Source organism: Xiphias gladius, chromosome 13 (assembly GCF_016859285.1).
Source record: "Xiphias gladius isolate SHS-SW01 ecotype Sanya breed wild chromosome 13, ASM1685928v1, whole genome shotgun sequence".
Taxonomy (NCBI): domain Eukaryota; kingdom Metazoa; phylum Chordata; class Actinopteri; order Istiophoriformes; family Xiphiidae; genus Xiphias; species Xiphias gladius.
This window is the reverse complement of record NC_053412.1, coordinates 4,200,115-4,218,075: the sequence shown is the minus strand read 5'-3', so window position 1 is coordinate 4,218,075 and position 17,961 is coordinate 4,200,115. Positions and strand designations below refer to the sequence as shown.

Genomic DNA, 17,961 nt, shown 5'->3' with positions numbered 1-17,961 from the left:
ATTGTAGTCAAGACCAGACATGTCCAGAGCTTCTCATATCCTATTTTATTATTGCTTTCTTACGTCTTACACTTTGATGCCCTGGAAAGGTCATCTAGTTAAGCCTCATTAAACCAGTGCCGTACTCATTGACACATACAATAATTCCCATTAAAAAAAAAAATAGATTTTAATGCTGACCTGGATTTATCGCAACCGCCGAAAACATAGATGAAACAGTTTATTTAGCATTTTCCATCGTCTCTACGTAATTCTAAAAAAAAATATCAGTTTTTTAAAAATCAAACTTAAGTAGTCCATGCATTCCTGCTGCAGCAGCTCTCTGCGGACCGCTCCTCTCAGAGCAGTGAAGCACCATGGTTACTCCGTGGTGCCTAGAAAGCCTCGAGGCTGGCGTGACTTGTGTATGTCGGCGGAGGATGACACACTTCTCAAGGCAGGCTTTATCATGGCACAGAATCAGAGGCCACCCACTCACAAGCTGGAGCCAGTGCCTCGACGAACTCGAGCGCGGTCCGGCACACCGCACATTAATGCGAAAACACACACTGTTTGGTGCTAACTGCAAAGTAATATCCAGCCCGATCCTGTTTCTTTTCCTTCCCCTGACACACTTTGACTCGCACATCCCCCGCTCTCACTTTGTCACCCTCCTCCTTCCCAGGGTCTGTACTGCGACATCCGCCAGCTGGTGCAGTTCATTAAGGAGGCCCACGGAAATGTGTTCCGCAGGGTGGCACTGAGCGCGCTCCTGGACAGCGCCGAGAAGGTCACCGCCGCAAAGAAACCCGAAGAGAAGGAAGAGACCAAGCAGCCTGGACCCAGGAGGTACTGGCCAATTAGTGGCCAGAAATGGTCCAAATGATATCGTGTTTTGTCCAGTTGTAAACAAGTACAAGTTAAGACTACTACAAAAATGAACATTCCTGTTGAAATGCCCTTCGGCATAGACCTTTAAAACCTCCCCTTTACAAGATAACAATATATTTCTCACCCAATCCAATCACAGTGACTGATTATTGTGAGCTCTTACGTCAACGTTCCTCCTTTTCTGACAAATCCGAGCTACGCTTCTCATCACTGCTTGCCTTTTTTTCCCGTCCTGTCTTCATCTTTTTGTTTTTGTTCGTTTGTTTTTTTTGCTCGAGTGACTGATTTGATGTTCTTATTTCCAAAATGACTTGGCTGCAGCACACTGGGCACCGCCGCCAGGAGGCACACCCGCTGCTCTTGCCCCATCGTGTGACCCCCACACTAGAAATGGGACTCACGTGGCAACATCAAAGAGATAAAACTACCTCTGACTTTATGTTATTTTAGTTTTTAAGTTTGAATACATCGAAATGGCTACGAAGTCACATGACCGCTGGCTCTGGAGGTGCCCGGTGTGCTGCATCCAGGTCATGTAGTCCTCCAGGTCCACTAGCATAGGATTGAGTTTAGAGTCACAGTTGATTTGTCAGAGAAGCTCACTGTCTAGTTATGTATAGTAGCTAACGTACAGGACGCAGCAGTTTCTCCTGGTGAATCGAGCCGACTCTCTGAACTTCTGGCACTCAGAATTAAGCTAGAGCCAGTGAAAGGCAGCGGTTTTCAATAAGACACTGAAAACAAATCTGCCTCAGACTACCTTTTAATCATAACAATACAGTTCAACCGGCTAATATTTAAGACGGCACCAAACATGATTGCAAGGTTTACGAGATTTGCAACGGGAAGCATGGCGGCCCCCCTGGCCGAAGCCCTTATGTGTGCATGTTTAGCCTTGGTTTCTTCTAGGACCTCTGGTTTTCCCTCCAGGGAGGTGGTTATATGCCTACTGTCAAACCCCAGAAAACATTGTTTGAATATGAGGCAAATAAAAAAATAGCAATATATAATTAAACTTGGGCACATGGACATGTCGGATTTACATAATAGTGGCATAACCTTGAGAAATATCCAATGTAATGGCTTAAGTATTTAAATGATGGACTAAATGAGTGTTTAATATAGATGACCAATCAACCAATTATTTAGCTTTCATACTTATTTCATTATGTTTTAGTTTTAGGTTTTTCCTTTCTTTTTGGTAATATCCAACGAGGTTTAGCACAGTCTGTTCAAAAGATTTTGTATGAAAAGTTTCTACGTGTTTCCCTTTACTTTTACTGCAAAGAGTTATGTAATTTATGAAAGGAAGTAAATACAAAGGATAATCAATCAAAGCAGTTAATGATTTTCACCCTCTCGGATGAATAAATTATGATAACGGCAAATATCCCACTAACAAAATGTTATATTTTAGTATCGTCTCCATTCATACATCAATGTAGAACAGACAGCTTTCATGGTGTAATTCCATTTGCCGAACACCTAAAACTTCAGTGACCCTCTTTTAGCCCCCGTCAGAGCAAAGTCATTGGAACTATGCCACGACCTCATTTCACTGAGTAAAGAACCCGTCTCACGGGAGAGTCACGCGGGTAGGCTTCACTGCATCGGGAGAGTTCAGTTGGTTTGTCTGTTTGTCGGGGTGTGTGTGTGTGTGTGTGTGTGTGTGTGTGCGTGTGCGCAGGTCAGAGGCGGGTGTGTCCGGGGAGAAGGGTCAGGTGTCCAGTGCTGCAGATGAGTGTCGCAGCTACATCTCCAGTAGACCCCCCCAGACACCCGAACAGTGAGTCTCCACGTCACAGCATCTCCGTATAGCACCATCTATGTCGAGCCCAGCTGCCATTTCTCTGCTCAAAACAGGAAAACTTTTAAAACTCCTCCTGCTGCTTCCTCTCCCCCCTTCAATAAAGAAGAGGTCACAGTGCGAAAGTTAAATTCCTGTTTTGCGAAGTCTTTATCCCGATGTAAGCATTCACGTGCGACCTTCCTTTTCTCCCTCTCCGTACCTCCTCCAGTGAGGAACAGATCCCGGGCGCTCTGCTGGGCAGGAAGGATTTTTGGAGGAAGATGTTCAAGTCGCAGAGTGCCGCCAGCGACACAAGCAGCCAGTCAGAGCAGGACACCTCAGAGTGCACCACTGCCCACTCTGGCACCACCACCGACCGGCGCTCTCGGTCCAGGTCCCGTCGCATCTCACTTCGCAAGAAGCTGAAGCTGCCTATAGGTATGTCACTGGAAACTATTGCTAAAACTCCACCCTGCATTTGCGGACAGCTCCAAATCTTCACTCAACCTTGACAAATTATACATTTTTTGAAAGCACAAAGCCTGTCAATTCTTTCTGCGGCACCGGTTGCTTATATTGTAAAAAGATTAAGACTAAGACTTTTTTTTTAACTAAGAACAGTTACAATAAAAGGAAAGAGAAAAAGCACAATCTTACCGTGTTTATGCTTCTGTAATTTTGGTTTAGTGTCACTTAGACAAATTCAGTCCATTTTAATAGTGGACTAGGATCATAAGTTTAACCAAAAGGTTTTCAAGAACGGTCAGTATTTTAGTATGGCTAAGTCATTTTTGTGCTTGGGCAAAAAATTTATAAAATTTAGCTAAATCAACTGCAGCAACACCTCAGTCAAACCAAATTTAAAAAGTGTAAAATCAAAATAAACGCTGTCTTATTCTGGGCTAAAGTCTTCAAGGCTCCGACGGACAGTTTTTTTTTTTTACTAAAGCCATGGTGTGTGTTAACAACAATTTTCCTCCATATTTTTTCACCACAATGCAACATTAGTCATTAGTCAGGTTTCCTTTCACCCGGCACGTGATGTGAACACAAAACCCGCTTGAAAAACTAAATACAAAACTTTGCGTCGAAGAGTGTCTAGTTTTGGCCGAACACGTTTGAAATTTCCGACTCTGACTGTACACGCCAGCCAGAAAGGCAACATGTAGGGAGATATTGTCTGTCCTCAGTGCTCAACAAAGCCTCCAATTCATTCTTTTCTATATCAGCTCTGGTAACAGTATGTATTTCCATGACCATACCTCATTACACACGCTGTCCCAGCTGTCACCTTGAAATTCACTCAAACGTGATGTGTTTTGTTTGTCTAACACTGGAACACTGCCTGCTGCGAGGCCAAGTCACTTCATCTCTTTGGTCTGTTTTGTGTTCCTTTTTGTGCCTCAGCATGCCGTGGGACTGTTCGCCTACCACTCACTCTCTCTGTCTTACGTATGTGGATGTGGAGCCATCTTCATATAGTATTTATGTCATGTCTGTCCGTGTTGGCAATCTGTCCCAATGTGCACGGTGTCCCCGGACCTGGGTTAAATTATATTTGCAAATCGTATCAGACGGGCACCGTAACAGCCGACTACACGGCCGAGCTGAAGCAAGAAAACCCATCAAGTGAGAGCTAGCTAGTGTCCTAGCCATGGCTAGGCTTAACAACAAACAAAACTTGCTCACTGATTTTATTTTATTTTTTTTATCAGTAATTGAAACATTCTGATATATTAATAAACCAATATTTTGGTGATTTTTTTTTATTTTTCAAATTCCACATAGCTAAATGGGTAAAAATCAACTAGCTAAACTCCAGTTAAAGCTAATTTACGTTTGCTCAGCAACACAGAAGAAAGCTCAACTTTTGACTCTATGGAGTCCATTCAATTTTATGTAATTATTTACTTTGAATTCACATATTTAAATGTATTATATTCTAGATTAATTTATAAAACTGATTGTCGCAAAAACAAAATATTAGCGGGGCAGACAAAATAACGTAGCAAAACAGAGACACGTTTAATCAATATGAACTTTGCACTGTAGATAAAAACAAAGTTTTTTTTTTTTTTTCTATAACAAACTAGTTCAAAATGACAAGAGAGCTTGTTGAAACTGCCTAAACTTTTTAACTCATTTCCCATATACTTTACAGTTTTCTGACTTTATAGGGCAGTTTAGTTTCCTCCATCTATCTGGCATCAGCTTCCATGAACATAATATGACACCGTATTTGCAAATACCATTCGACCAGGGTCTTTTGTTTAAGTCATCTTAAACGAAGCCAAAAAAAGTGAATTGTCCCTTTTTCCGTTCCAATTTTGAATCAACCTCATTCTGTGAATTGTTATAAATTTAAATACCCTGAATGTATGTATGTGTGTGTGCAATAACGGTGAGCGAATGCACTGCCCCGTGTGCCCTTTTCTTCCTCTGTCAAATGCTTGTGTGTTTGTGTGCATGTGTTCTTTCCTTCATCCCCCAGTGTGTACAGTACATTTGTGGCTTTTTACCTTCCTTTGTTCTGCAGAGTTGGTTGTTCAGGTACATTTTTTTTTTTTTTTTTAATAAATTCATATGTCTCCAGGCAACTGGCTAAAGCGTTCTTCTCTCTCTGGACTGACTGACGGTGTTGAGGACCTGCTGGACATCAGCTCAGTGGATCGACTCTCCTTCATACGACAGAGTTCGAAGGTCAGAGGTGGCCAACAGCTACCATTACACTGTCCGTTCACTGCCTCTGGATGCCAAAATAGCGTGTTACAAGATTCTGACAGTTGTAACACGCTGTACAGCTGACGTTAGAATTAATATAATGATTTTTCTTTTACTTAATTTTGCATTATGCTACAATAGCAAGAGAGTAAGGGAACACTCATTGCTAGGGCTACTGCTACCATTGAGGTATATTTAAATTTGACTACTTTTGAGCCAGTAGATTAAAAAATAAAATATTTATTATTTCCCCACCAGAATTTATTACAGTTAACTGAATTGATAAAATATGAAAGAAACAAATAGTTTTTAAAATGTACAGACCTAATTTTGGGTGTCTGGTCAAAATTGTATGCAAAAAAAATGTGAAATTCTGATTAAGATGCTATAAACTGCCAAGTTGGCTTGTGCCTGTATGTCTACACATGCTATATTTTGTGTGTATCAATGTCTTTGTGTGTGTGTGTGTGTGTGTGTGTGTCTTAGGTGAAGTTCACCAGTGCGGTGAAGCTGTCAGAAGGGGGCGCTGCAGGGCCGGAGTACGGCAGGGACGAGGAGGAGAATTTCTTCAAGCGGCTCGGTAAATGGAGGTCTGGCAGGAGGAATCCATCCAAGCTTCACCACACAGAAGAGAAAGATGGTAGACCTCCCCCACCCCAGGGTGCCCCTTGCCCACCCACGCCCCATCGTCCTTTCTCTATTTCTCTCTCTCTTTCTGCCCCAGCCTCTGTTTGTCCGTGTGGTGTCGTGTCTTGTCTCGCCTCGCAAGTCGTGGTCTGTTCTCCCCTGCCAGTTCTTCCGTACACCATTCTCCATCGCCGGACAGCTGCCTGCTACAGCTGTCCGGGCCGTTAGCCTGGATGTCTTATCTTCAACCCATCAGAGTGTCTAGTTTGTACAAGTACACTTGTTTTTTTCAGAATAACTGTCATGAATTTTTTGCTGAACAGTCTGCTACAAATAAGCTTCCAAAAAGTTAATGTAAAAAAAAAAAAAAAAAAAAAAAAAAATGCAGTGGTGGCACTTTAAAAGCAAGACTATGTAACATTTGACAGATGGAAGAACATACATTTCTTACATTTATTAGAAAGTATTCTTACCTTTATTCTTACAAATGAAACGTTAAAAGCATAAGCAACAAAACGCACCCTCGCTCAATTAAGTACACTCAGAGGTTTTGCTGTTGCAGCCTTACTTGGTCTGGTGGGACCAGGAGCTTATGTGGGCTAATGCTAGCAGGCATTATCGGTGTATCGGTTTGCAGACACGCTGACCCCTCTCTGCTCGTTGCTGCTGTTACGTTGTATTTTAGCATATCACACTTTCATCGGTTTTGTCATGGGGAAAAAAAAATGTCTACCTCACCACAAGACGTGTGTGTTTTCTCCTTCTTGCGGATGAGATTACATGAGGGCATTTTATCAGGCCGGGTGGGTCTGATGAATGACTGTCAAGTTGCGTTACAGGAATTCTAGGCTCCAGCTTTTGTGGCTCCTGGCCCATACTAGGGAATAAAATTAATTCAGGACATCTTGACCTTTTTTTTTTTTTTAATTTCCTTCAAATAACTCTTGTGAGTGGTACGACTTTATGGAAGTGCAATACTAAATTGTTGGAGTACTCCTTTTAAAGACATTCAGGGAATTACCATAAATAATCATGTGGATTTTACAACAAATTTCAAATGTTTTTTTTATTTTTTATTTTGTTTTGTTTTTGTTTAACTCTCCTGCAAAAATATAGAAACTTTTTCTCTACTCATGGGGTCTTAATTTTGAAAAAAACATAAAATGTCAAACGTACCATATTCAAACCATTAGTGCCATCAATGTGGTGATTTCCACTGACTTTTGGAAAGTGACCAAACATAAACTGTGCAGTGATTTGCCACAAAAGATCACCAGGCCAGACATTCAGATGTGTTGAAACTGCCACTTCCCCTTGGAGTGTAAAATGGCTTGACGTGATTTGTTTCTCCTTCCAATGGCGACTTGTCGTTGTTTTCTAAAAAGTACCAGCTTTTTAGCATATTAATGAAAAAATAGATCACTCTGATTTTATGTGTCGAGATTCTTCCGTAAGAGTGTGTTGTCTCACCAACTCTACATCCCCCTTCTTTTCAACTATGCACGTCCTGTTCTCTTCAGTAATGAACCCATTCCTCTTCTTTTTTTCATTTAACGGTGGAAAGAGAGGAAAGGAGGAGTCTGGGAAAAACTCGTATCTATGAAACCATCTTTCTGCTGTAAAGCGTATTCCTGTGCTACGTCAAGCATGACGCTGTCAGTGCTCTCTCGTCTCTTCTGTGATGGTGCCTGGTGGTATTTTCCAATGCCTGAGTTTCAGTGAAGTGATAAAACAGAATGGTCCACATACAGCTTTCGTCTGTACGGCTACGGTTACACTTGTCTTTTCAATGTGATTTATAAGAACCTATTATAAAGAATATATTGTATACGAGACCTGAAAATAGGCTCGGCCATCGAATCTGCATAATTTGTATTTATAATGCTCTCCATGTGATCATTTTTTGTTTCGCTGAGATCACAAAGTACAAGTAGAATTGATAATCCAAGTGTAACCTCTGCCAATGACTGTGTGTCCATCTCTCACTCAGCCTCATTTGTCAGTGGCCCTTCAGTGCTTTTTGTTAAATGTCCTGGATGGTGGATTCATGCAATGTGGAAATGTAATCTTCAGTGCTGTTGTCGACGTGGAAAAAAAACGATTACACCTAAATATGCTTGTTATCAGAAAAATCCCCTTCACCTGTTCTGTCATACCCTCTTCTCTCTTCTCTTCTCTTCTCTTCTCTACTCTTCTCACTCCTTTTTCCTCCAGGTCCCCACGGTTTTCAGGAGCGTCTCGCAGCCAGTCAGGAGGCCATGAAGAACAAGAATGTGGTCAATTTGGGCGCCATTCGACAGGGTATGAAACGCTTCCAGTTTCTCCTGAACTGCTGCGAACCGGGAACCATACCTGACGCCTCCATCCTTGCTGCCGCTCTGGACCTGGTATGTTTTCAGTTTCGACGCAATGCATCAGTGTAAGAATGTCACCGTGTACTCAAAAGCTACCACTTTGTGAAGACATATGGGTGTCATTGAAATCTTTATCTACTTTCTGGCTCTTACAGGAAGCTCCAGTTGTGGCCCGGGCCTCCCTCTTCCTCGAATGTGCCCGATTTGTCCACCGCTGCAACCGTGGCAACTGGCCAGAGTGGATGAAAGGCCACCATGTCAATATCACCAAGAGAGGCCTGTCGAGGGGCCGATCCCCTATTGTGGGCAACAAAAGAAACCAGAAACTCCAGTGGAACGCTGCCAGACATTTCTGCCAGTGGGGAGACGTGAGTTTAAGACTCCCAAATTATTTAAGGTGACACTTCATAATGCGGCTTCATTAATTGTAAGAGCGGGTGTCTTTACGTGTTTAATTTTCTCAGGCAATCGGCACGAGGCTCAGTGAACTCTGTCACTCTGACAGCGAGAGCCCCGCCAACATCCTGGGCTACATTTATGATGAAGAAACCAAACGGAGAATGAGAAAAGAAGATGAGGAAGAGGACTATTTAGATGACAGTGAGTCAGAATAGTGTTTAATGACCTAACAACATGGATTTTGTGGATAGTTTTATGTCATGTTATTGCGTTAAATATTCCCGCAATAATTCTTACTCAAATACTTAAATCTAATTTTAAAATTAGATTTTGCAGAAATTTGGTGGGAGCTTTATCTAAGAGCAACGATTTTGTAAATTTTACAAGTTTTTTATGTTACAAACCACATCATTTCTTTTTGGGCTCATAGCAACATGTCGTGGTCCTCCTCAGCAGATGGAGCTAGCTCAGTTGTCATTATCTGAACCAACTATGGGACTATGACAAACAGGCTATCTCCACCACTAGGCTAACGCCATCTGTTGAGGTCCACCACAGTATACAGTTGAAAGCTGTGGAAAAAAGTGGACGTAAGGTTTTTGTAGTTGTTGTTTTTTTTTTTTTTTTTGTCAAACTACTGTTTCCAAGGTCAAGAATTCACTTTCAAGTTTAATAACGTTTTACTTTTTTAAAATACTTTACTTATGCATCTTTGTATGTCATAAAACCTGATGACTTTTTTTTTTTTTATACGCTTTTACAAGTTGATAAAGCAGAAAAAATATTTTCATTTTAATGTTCTAACCATATTTTTTAATTTCTTTTATAAATCCCTTTCCTAAAGACACAGTCAATCCTACAAAATGTGGCTGCCCCTTTGCTCTGAAGATGGCTGCCTGCCAGCTCTTGTTAGAAATCACCACTTTCCTGCGAGAGACCTTTCCCTGCCTACCACGCCCGCGCACTGAGCCTCTTGTGGTAAGTAGTGAGATCCTCTGTGGAAAAATATATGCATTCAGTGCGTGTATTTTCCTCTTTCCGCTGTCCACCTATTCACGTCCATTAAAAACACCAAAAGTGATTAATGTATCATGAAATTTAGAGATTCTGTGAGGACGTTTATTCATTTTATCAGTAGATATTAATAGAAATAAGAGATGAAAAGGAAGTTTTCTGGAAAATGCGCAACGCCGATGATGCTCACTTGTTCGCTGTAGGACCTCGACAGCTGCCGCCTGCGTTTAGACCCGGAGCTTGGCCGCCATCGCTACGAGAGGAAGATCAGCTTCGCAGGCATTCTTGATGATGAGGACGGACACGACTCGCTCAACAGCAGCAGCCATACGCTCAAGTCTGACACCACTTGTGATGACAAGAAGACACAGGAAACTCAGGGTGAGACCCGACGTCATACAGACCGGGTCATCTGTTTTACTACTGCCCTTCCTGCTTAATACTCACTGATGATTGTAGATAATCTCTCTCCACTCCCCTCCTCTCCAGCGCCCATCCGTAAGATTCGTATCGGAGGCTCCCGGCTGCTTCAGATCAAAGGGGCCCGCAGTTTCCGTGTAAAGAAAGGTGGCTCCCTGTCCTCCATACGCCGGGCAGGGAGCCTCAAGAGCACCAAGCTGTCACGGCAGGACTCAGAGTCTGAGAACGAGGAGGGCCTGCTGTCACAAACACACAGCAGGGACACTGTTACTGACATTGGTAATTCGTGGACGAAACACGTCAAAGTTGGAGAGATAATGTTTCTGAAATGTTTCTTTAGTCTAATTAACCAATGCGATCTCTGAACATTTGGATAAACGTATTATGGCTCATTGTAAAGTGCCTACAATTTTTATTGTGTAAAGAAGTTAAATACAACAGAGCAGAAAGAGCCCTATTTTTACGTAAAAGATTGCTGCCTGGTGCTCTTTAACATTGTCAGCATGCGCTGTTATACTGCATTTTCCTCGTCCAGTTGGGTTGGATTTTGTGGAATATATGGGGGGAATGCTTTACAGCCCAAAATTTGAATGGGGGTAGAGTTTATTGCAATGGTAGACAGTTTTGAAAAAAGAAAATACTTCTTTCAGCATGTGCTTTCTCCTCTTTAATGATAAACAGAGGGTGCTGTGACTGGACAATGAACGATGCTGGAGAAAGCGGGCGGGGGGGGGGGTCATTAACAGCATCCTGTTTGCAACAGCAAGATACGGGATTTGCACGGAAAAGTGGGCTGTAATTTCATTCTCAATTAAGCCTCATTTGTTTGTAGCGTTTATTAGGAAATACAAATGACCCTTGGATTCTACATCCAAACCTTCTTTCTGTTATAGGAGATAACATGGTCCATTTTAAACACTTGTGGGTTCTCGTGTCTTGTTGCAGGCAGTCCCTTCAGCACCAGCGAACCCAGCATAGAGCCAGAGGGCCAGGGCTCAGGAGGAGCAGAGGACAACTACCACCGCAACATGTCCTGGCTCCACGTATGTATATCAGTCTGTGTGGATCGAGGGGCCCGCGTGTTCCTTCTTACATACCGACCCCCCCTCCCCTCTCCTGTCTCTCGGCTCAGATTATGATCCTGCTGTGCAACCAGCAGAGCTTCATCTGCACCCACATAGACTTCTGCCACCCGCACTGCTACCAGCACCACAGCCGCTCCTGCGCCCGTCTGGTCCGCGCCATCAAGCTCGTGTACGGTGAGACGGTGGACAGCCTGAGAGAGGACAGCGCCTCCTCTGGCAACATTGGGGCCCGTGCAAAGAAAAACAAAGAGGTGGATTTCGCAAGCTATCTAAGCTGTTTTAAACTGGATAGGATAAATGAATCAATGAAAGGATGGGTTCGTTTTTCGTTGCCGGTTCATAGACGTCTCTGTGCCCACAGTGTTCTGACAAGTCTTGCCTGAGGACCCCGTCCATGAAGAGAAGACCCACTGACTCCAACGCAGAAGGGAAGAAAGATACAGGCATGCTCAAGTACATCCGCAACCAGGTGAGTTGGTTTTTAAGGTTAGTTATTATTACTGTGGTCCTCTCGAAAAAAAATAGTCACAAGAGGGAATTGCGTGATACTACTAGAAAGATCTTCCTTCAGGGCCCAAACACTAGTTGTAGAAACAGTTGACACAGACTGAATTATTTTATCACTAATCACATGTGCTATGATAAAAAAAAAAAAAAGAAATTATACAGTTATCAAGTTTAAGTGTATAGATTTGTGTTTAATTTGGGGTTATTTCAACATCATTTGAAAAAATTAGAGCTGTCAGGTTTGAGTGTTTAAAGGTGCTGATTTTTAAGTGCAGTCAGGTCGCATTTTACATTCTTTGTAATAGGGATTTTTTCCCATTGCTTTACAGCAGACGTGGACGTTGTTTTAATGCACTGAATAGGAAGAGGGCATTGTTCTTCCATAGCAAACACAGCTTAAATGTTCAGAGTTTCTTCCAGCCACCCGCACTAAAGAGGGAGAAGGCATTTTCAATACTCTTTCCAACACGGGACTGAGTTTCTGTACATGCTGTTTTTTTGCAGGCTATGATGCTGGTGCTTACTGCTGTAAAACAGTTGTATTTCTTATTTCAAACAAATTGCTAATGCTGCCAAAGGGACTTTGAATGGATGACTTAAGGTAGACCTTCATGTGTCTGCAACTCCAGATTTACTGTGAAAGCTTTAATCATCTGGGTGTGCGTAGAAACGAAACTGATGTTGCGCAGTTGGATAGGAATTAAACAGTTGCTCTCAGACTGTTGTTAATCGGATTTTCTTTATTTTTGGTCTGTGTTTCTTTCAGGTGATGAGCCTGTCACCGGCTCCGCTTTCGCTGCTGATCAAAGCAGCTCCCATCTTGACCGACGACATGTACGGAGACATCCAGCCCGCTGCCTGGGAACTCCTGCTCAGTGTGGATGAACATATGGCAGCTGCTGCCGGTGAGTCGGCCATCAGGCTGCGCGTCAGTGATCAGTGGGTCGCCTCTGTAGGTTGCTGTGCCCATTAGAGTTTATAAATGTTTTGAATTTTAAATTATGAAAAGACACACGACATACTCTATTTCATTCTAAAAAGAAACCTAACATTCAACGGCTTTATATTCTAACAGTCTCCAAATTCTTTTTGCCCTCCATCGTAATCTGTCTCTCTTTCTTCCTTTTGACATCCTTTCTTCCCTCCCTCTGTATCGCTATTTTACCTTCCTCTTTCCCTGCCCGTTCTATCCCTGCCCCTTTGTCATTTCCCTCGCTCTTGCCCTCTTTACTCCCTTTGGCTTTTTATTTCTGTCTCGCCTCATTCCTCCCTCCCTCCGCGCTCCCCGAATCCCCCTCCAGCTGCCATGTTCCTTCTGTGTGCGGTAAAGGTCCCCGACGCGGTGACCGAAATGATGATGGCGGAGTTCCAGCACCAGGAGGCCTGCCAGCGCATCAACTCCATCCTGAAGTTTTACACTCTGTGGCGTTTCCGCTACCAGGTGTGGCCCCGCATGGAGGAAGGAGCCCAGCAGATCTTTAAGGTACGGAATAATAACCTTTTCCAGTTTCCATTAATTCACAAAATGAAAATCCCCTTTTTTCCCTCCAAAAAGTTTTCCAAAATGCTAACATCTGGTTTGAATAAGTTCACTCACTTTGGTTTTTTTTATCGGGCCAAATATGTCTCTTTAGAACATATCGTCTCACAAAACCAGGCTACTTTGACCTACGTTGTACTACATTTGTCTTTTGTCTCAGATCCCTCCACCCAGCATCAACTTCACTCTGCCATCTCCTATACTGGGCATGCCCTGTGTCCCCATATTCGACCCCCCCTGGGTGCCCCAGAACACTGGCAGCGTCCAGGACCCGATCAATGAAGACCAGTCCGTAAGTCCGAGCCCTGTTTATATGGGTTGCCTAGTTCTGCATACAGTACATTTATTAATAATGCTTGCTAATAGTAATGTGTTTTTATATTGAGTGCATCACAAATACTGGCCTTTAATGACCTTATTATCATTATTATTGTTACTTTTGAATCAGCTTGGACTTCAAGATGTAGTTTATGTACATAATGTGTGAATCATACTGACTTTCAAATGCACCTGTGGATGTGGCATCACAGACAACCTGACCTGGGTTGGGTAGTCAGGTTGCTTCAAATTCAACGTAAATTTTAATGCTGTGCGTTGCAGAATTAAAGGGATCGTTCACCCAAACCGAATTTGATCACTTAACTATGGTGGTATCTAGATTGCAGATTGCTTTTATTTAATTTGTCCAGGTTTTATCCAGATTATCCAGAGTACTGGGGACACTAATTCTGGGGCAGATATATTGCTGTTATTTAGCTCTGGGATAGCATTGTTTTTCAGTTCACCACTTTGGTGACAGACCCACATATTTCGACAACAACAATAGATGGCTGTGATATTTTGTACAGACATACACGGTTTCCAGAAGATGTATCTTACTGACTTGGCTGATACGGTGCCTTTTGCTGTAGCGCCACCGTAAGGTTGAAATTTGCAATTTTAAGTGAAATCTCTTGTCAGCTATTGGATGGATTGCCAGGCAATTTGTTACAGACATTCGTGTCTCCCTCAGGATGAATTGCAATAATGAATTAGGGGGTCATCCCCTAACATTTCCTCTAGCATCATTATCAGGTTAAATTTCATACTTGAGTTAATGGCCAGATCCCCGTAAAACTGACGTCATTCCCATTAGCCTCAGTTGTACTTCGCGTTTAGTGCAAAATAGGCAAAAGTTAGCATGCCGACACGTTAAACTAAGATGGTGAGCATTACGCCCGGTCTTCATCAGTACATTGTCATAGTGAGCACGTTGGCGTGCTCATGTTAGCATTCAGCTCAAAGCACAACTCTGCTTCAGTATGGCCTCACAGAGCCCCTAGCATGGTTGTGGAATTTCAGGCTTGTTTAAACGTAATTTAAACTCAGCGTGTGCCATGAATCTACTCAAACGGCCTCCACTGCATTTGGGAGGAGGTAGAAATCTCAGAGGTGGATATCTGAAAATGTGGACAAATTAAATCAAAGCTATACGCATGGCTGGATAAAACTAGGGGTAAGTAGGTAAAAATGATTTTTGTAATTTGAGTGAATCAACCCTTTAAATCCCATTGCCTGTAAAGCACTTGTCAGATTTTAATAGTAAGTATTTTATTTTAGAAATGATTTCGGATTGAGTCACATCTGAACACCACGGCATACCAAAAGCAGATACAGTTCACGTTAGACTGCTTCAAAGTGCATTTGTTATTGCTATGCAAGTGTAATGTGGGCAACTGCACCAAGAAATCTGCTCAAGAAAATATCTGTAATATACTTTTAAGGTTAGAGTGGACATTTAAAGTAGCAAAACAGATTTCTTGGTGTTTCCTTTTACTTTCCTCTCTTTTTTGTTAAAAAGCATGATTATCAAAGTATGTTTTATAGATTTTGATGACGACCTGCAAGCACATGTTCTATAATTTATCTATCGACTGTCTTTGTTTTTAGTACTCCACATTAATTCAGTCAGTCCATACCATAGTAAGTTGGTATTTCTGTCCGGATGTTTGTACTGATGCATCTTGTTACCTGAGATCATTAAAGACAGGAGGGGAAATTTTCTCCATTGAGTGTTTTTAGCCCATTGAGAGCTGTAGGTTTTCATCATGGATCAGAAGCCGGGGCAGTTTCATGGGTCATTTCCGATAGTTGCATCTTGATCAGTGATACACACCACACCCAAAACGTATTCCAGCACTTGCTCTGATTGTAAGAAAAAAAACACTAATAACAGCATGCATCGGACATTCAGACATTTTGTGTGTGTTGTGCTGTTGATGCATGGTCATCGGATGAGAATGACTTTGCTGTGTATGTTTTTCATATCATGTGCTTAGCCTATTTGGATATGTATGTGTATTAGCACTCGTGGGAATGCTGTGAGGCATTTACTGTTCACAAGATACAGTAAATTCTCCAAATTCCAGTCTGAATAAGTTTACTTGTGTCACAATTTGTCATGATTGAAATCTCTTCCTATTCAACACTTCAACAGTGTTCTTCATGATGCTCGGGATGGCATTAGAACATGAGATCAATGTGCTGGAGGAGAGTTACTGTATTGATGTGTTGTCCGGTCATTTTACATTACAAAACGCTCCTCAGATGTAACCGTAAGCCTAGAATAGCTGTGCACACACTTCCCCGAAATATTTAAACTGTCAGTTTGGTTTTAATTTGTGCATTCCCTCATTCTGAATCTTCCGTACGTCTGCATCCGCTGTTTCCACCTCTGCGCTGTTTGATCCAACGCCACCCTCCATGCCGCCCCACTTTCAGAAATCTTTCTCGGCGAGGGCGGTGTCGCGCTCCCACCAGCGGGCCGAGCACATCCTGAAGAACCTGCAGCAGGAGGAGGAGAAGCGGCGGCTGGGCCGCGAGGCCAGCATCATCACGGCCATCCCTGTGGCTCAGGAGGCCTGCTACGAGCCCACGTGCAGCCCACCGCCTGAGCAGGAGGAGGAAGGTGGGGCTACCAGGCACACAAGCACATGTGGCACAGAAATACAGGAGTACTGATGTCTGCTGGAAGAGTTTGCTGGGCTCTGGCGAGCTGCTGACAGCTCTGTAGCCTGACAGTATGTTGTTTTTCCTGTGTCTGTACTTGTCATGTTGGACATTGATCCCGCCAGCAGAAGAAGTGGTGAACCTGGCGTCACGCCGTCTGTCTGTCAGCCCATCCTGCGCCTCCAGTAACTCCCACAGAAACTACTCTTTCCGTCGGGGCTCCGTGTGGTCTGTCCGCTCGCTGGCCAGTGCTGAAGGTACGAAAATGAGGAATCCCTGATGACGAGAACCTTTTTCATAAAACTTTTAAGCACGCTTTTTTTGTTTTCAAATAAACCTTGTGCTTGTGTAAAACTGTTTTTTTTCTTTTTTTCGCCAGACGAAGAGAACACGACAGAACACACTCCTACTCACCACATGCTGCAGCCGCCCCAAGCTGTCTTCCCAGCATGCATCTGTGCTGCCGTCCTACCAATAGTGCACCTCATGGAGGACGGGGAGGTTCGAGAGGACGGCGTGGCTGGTAGGTTTCATTGTACAAAAAACAGTTTTGTGTCTTTTAGATTCAGTGTTTGAATAAGAGATCCATTGCACTCAATTTAAATATTTTATCAGCACAGTTTCGGACCCAACATAATAATAACAGAGTGTAGATGATAGATTTTCCTGCATTGTGTCAAAAAATGCATTTGTATGAAGATTTTTCTGATGTACGGGATTCCTCTCATGGCAGTGAAAATATTTTCTTGAATGTTTCTTGAGTGAGTGCTGTGGCCCAGCAAATCCTCTGGAACTGCCTGATTGAAGATCCGGCCCTGGTTCTCCGCCACTTCCTGGAAAAACTAACAGTGAGCAACAGACAGGTGGGCAAACACCCGACGAACACACACACACAACCTCAGATCTGATAAATCCAGACCTGAAGTGGCAGGAGCTTTATTTTTCTTTTTTTGACATTTGACCCCCCAGTCTAGTTGGGTGTTGATGGTGATCAGATGTTGAGCGCACCGGCTGCAAGCTCAGAATGGGAAATGTAAAACGTGACGTTGCTTGTCTTCCTTGTGTCGTTAGGATGAGCTGATGTACATGCTGAGGAAGCTCCTGCTCAACATCGGAGATCTGCCGGCCCAGACTTCTCATATCCTCTTCAACTACCTTGTAAGGCAACGGAAAAAACCACAACTACCTTCACTTACATCTCCATTTATGTTATTTATCCTCAGTACCCTCCAAACTTTCATCAGTTCTCGCTATCGAATCTCCTCCTCTCTAGGTGGGACTGATCATGTACTTTGTGCGGACTCCCTGTGAGTGGGGCATGGATGCCATCTCGGCCACACTGACCTTCCTGTGGGAGGTGGTCGGCTATGTGGAGGGGCTGTTCTTCAAGGACCTGAAGCAGACCATGAAGAAGGAGCAGTGTGAGGTCAAACTGCTGGTCACTGCATCTATGCCAGGTGAACCTAGCGACACTGCTCGACAATAGCATCGATGCCTGTGCTAATACTGCAGATTGTAATGATGCGAGTAATGCTAATAGTACTACCACGGCTGTGGAAAGGCCATGCGTTCCTCAAATTTCATGGGTTTTTCAGATCCAAATCTCATCTACAATGGAGCAAAGACAGAAAGAATGCTCGTTTTAAA

At 43.1% G+C, this 17,961-nt stretch overlaps 1 protein-coding gene across 1 annotated transcript in view; it reads left to right on the top strand.

The window, feature by feature from the left end:
* The window catches only part of LOC120798371 (protein unc-80 homolog), a 42,322-nt gene that overhangs the window by 7,982 nt on the left and 16,379 nt on the right, over positions 1-17,961 (top strand). The window contains exons 12-34 of the mRNA XM_040142622.1: positions 665-828; positions 2,558-2,656; positions 2,889-3,097; positions 5,253-5,359; positions 5,867-6,020; positions 8,222-8,394; positions 8,517-8,729; positions 8,826-8,961; positions 9,605-9,738; positions 9,978-10,155; positions 10,234-10,473; positions 11,140-11,237; positions 11,327-11,530; positions 11,641-11,748; positions 12,553-12,691; positions 13,088-13,269; positions 13,487-13,618; positions 16,087-16,273; positions 16,440-16,571; positions 16,694-16,837; positions 17,077-17,177; positions 17,386-17,472; positions 17,588-17,771. Of these exons, the coding sequence (XP_039998556.1) occupies positions 665-828; positions 2,558-2,656; positions 2,889-3,097; positions 5,253-5,359; positions 5,867-6,020; positions 8,222-8,394; positions 8,517-8,729; positions 8,826-8,961; positions 9,605-9,738; positions 9,978-10,155; positions 10,234-10,473; positions 11,140-11,237; positions 11,327-11,530; positions 11,641-11,748; positions 12,553-12,691; positions 13,088-13,269; positions 13,487-13,618; positions 16,087-16,273; positions 16,440-16,571; positions 16,694-16,837; positions 17,077-17,177; positions 17,386-17,472; positions 17,588-17,771 (3,505 nt within the window). The remainder of the gene's footprint in view (positions 1-664; positions 829-2,557; positions 2,657-2,888; positions 3,098-5,252; positions 5,360-5,866; positions 6,021-8,221; positions 8,395-8,516; positions 8,730-8,825; positions 8,962-9,604; positions 9,739-9,977; positions 10,156-10,233; positions 10,474-11,139; positions 11,238-11,326; positions 11,531-11,640; positions 11,749-12,552; positions 12,692-13,087; positions 13,270-13,486; positions 13,619-16,086; positions 16,274-16,439; positions 16,572-16,693; positions 16,838-17,076; positions 17,178-17,385; positions 17,473-17,587; positions 17,772-17,961) is intronic.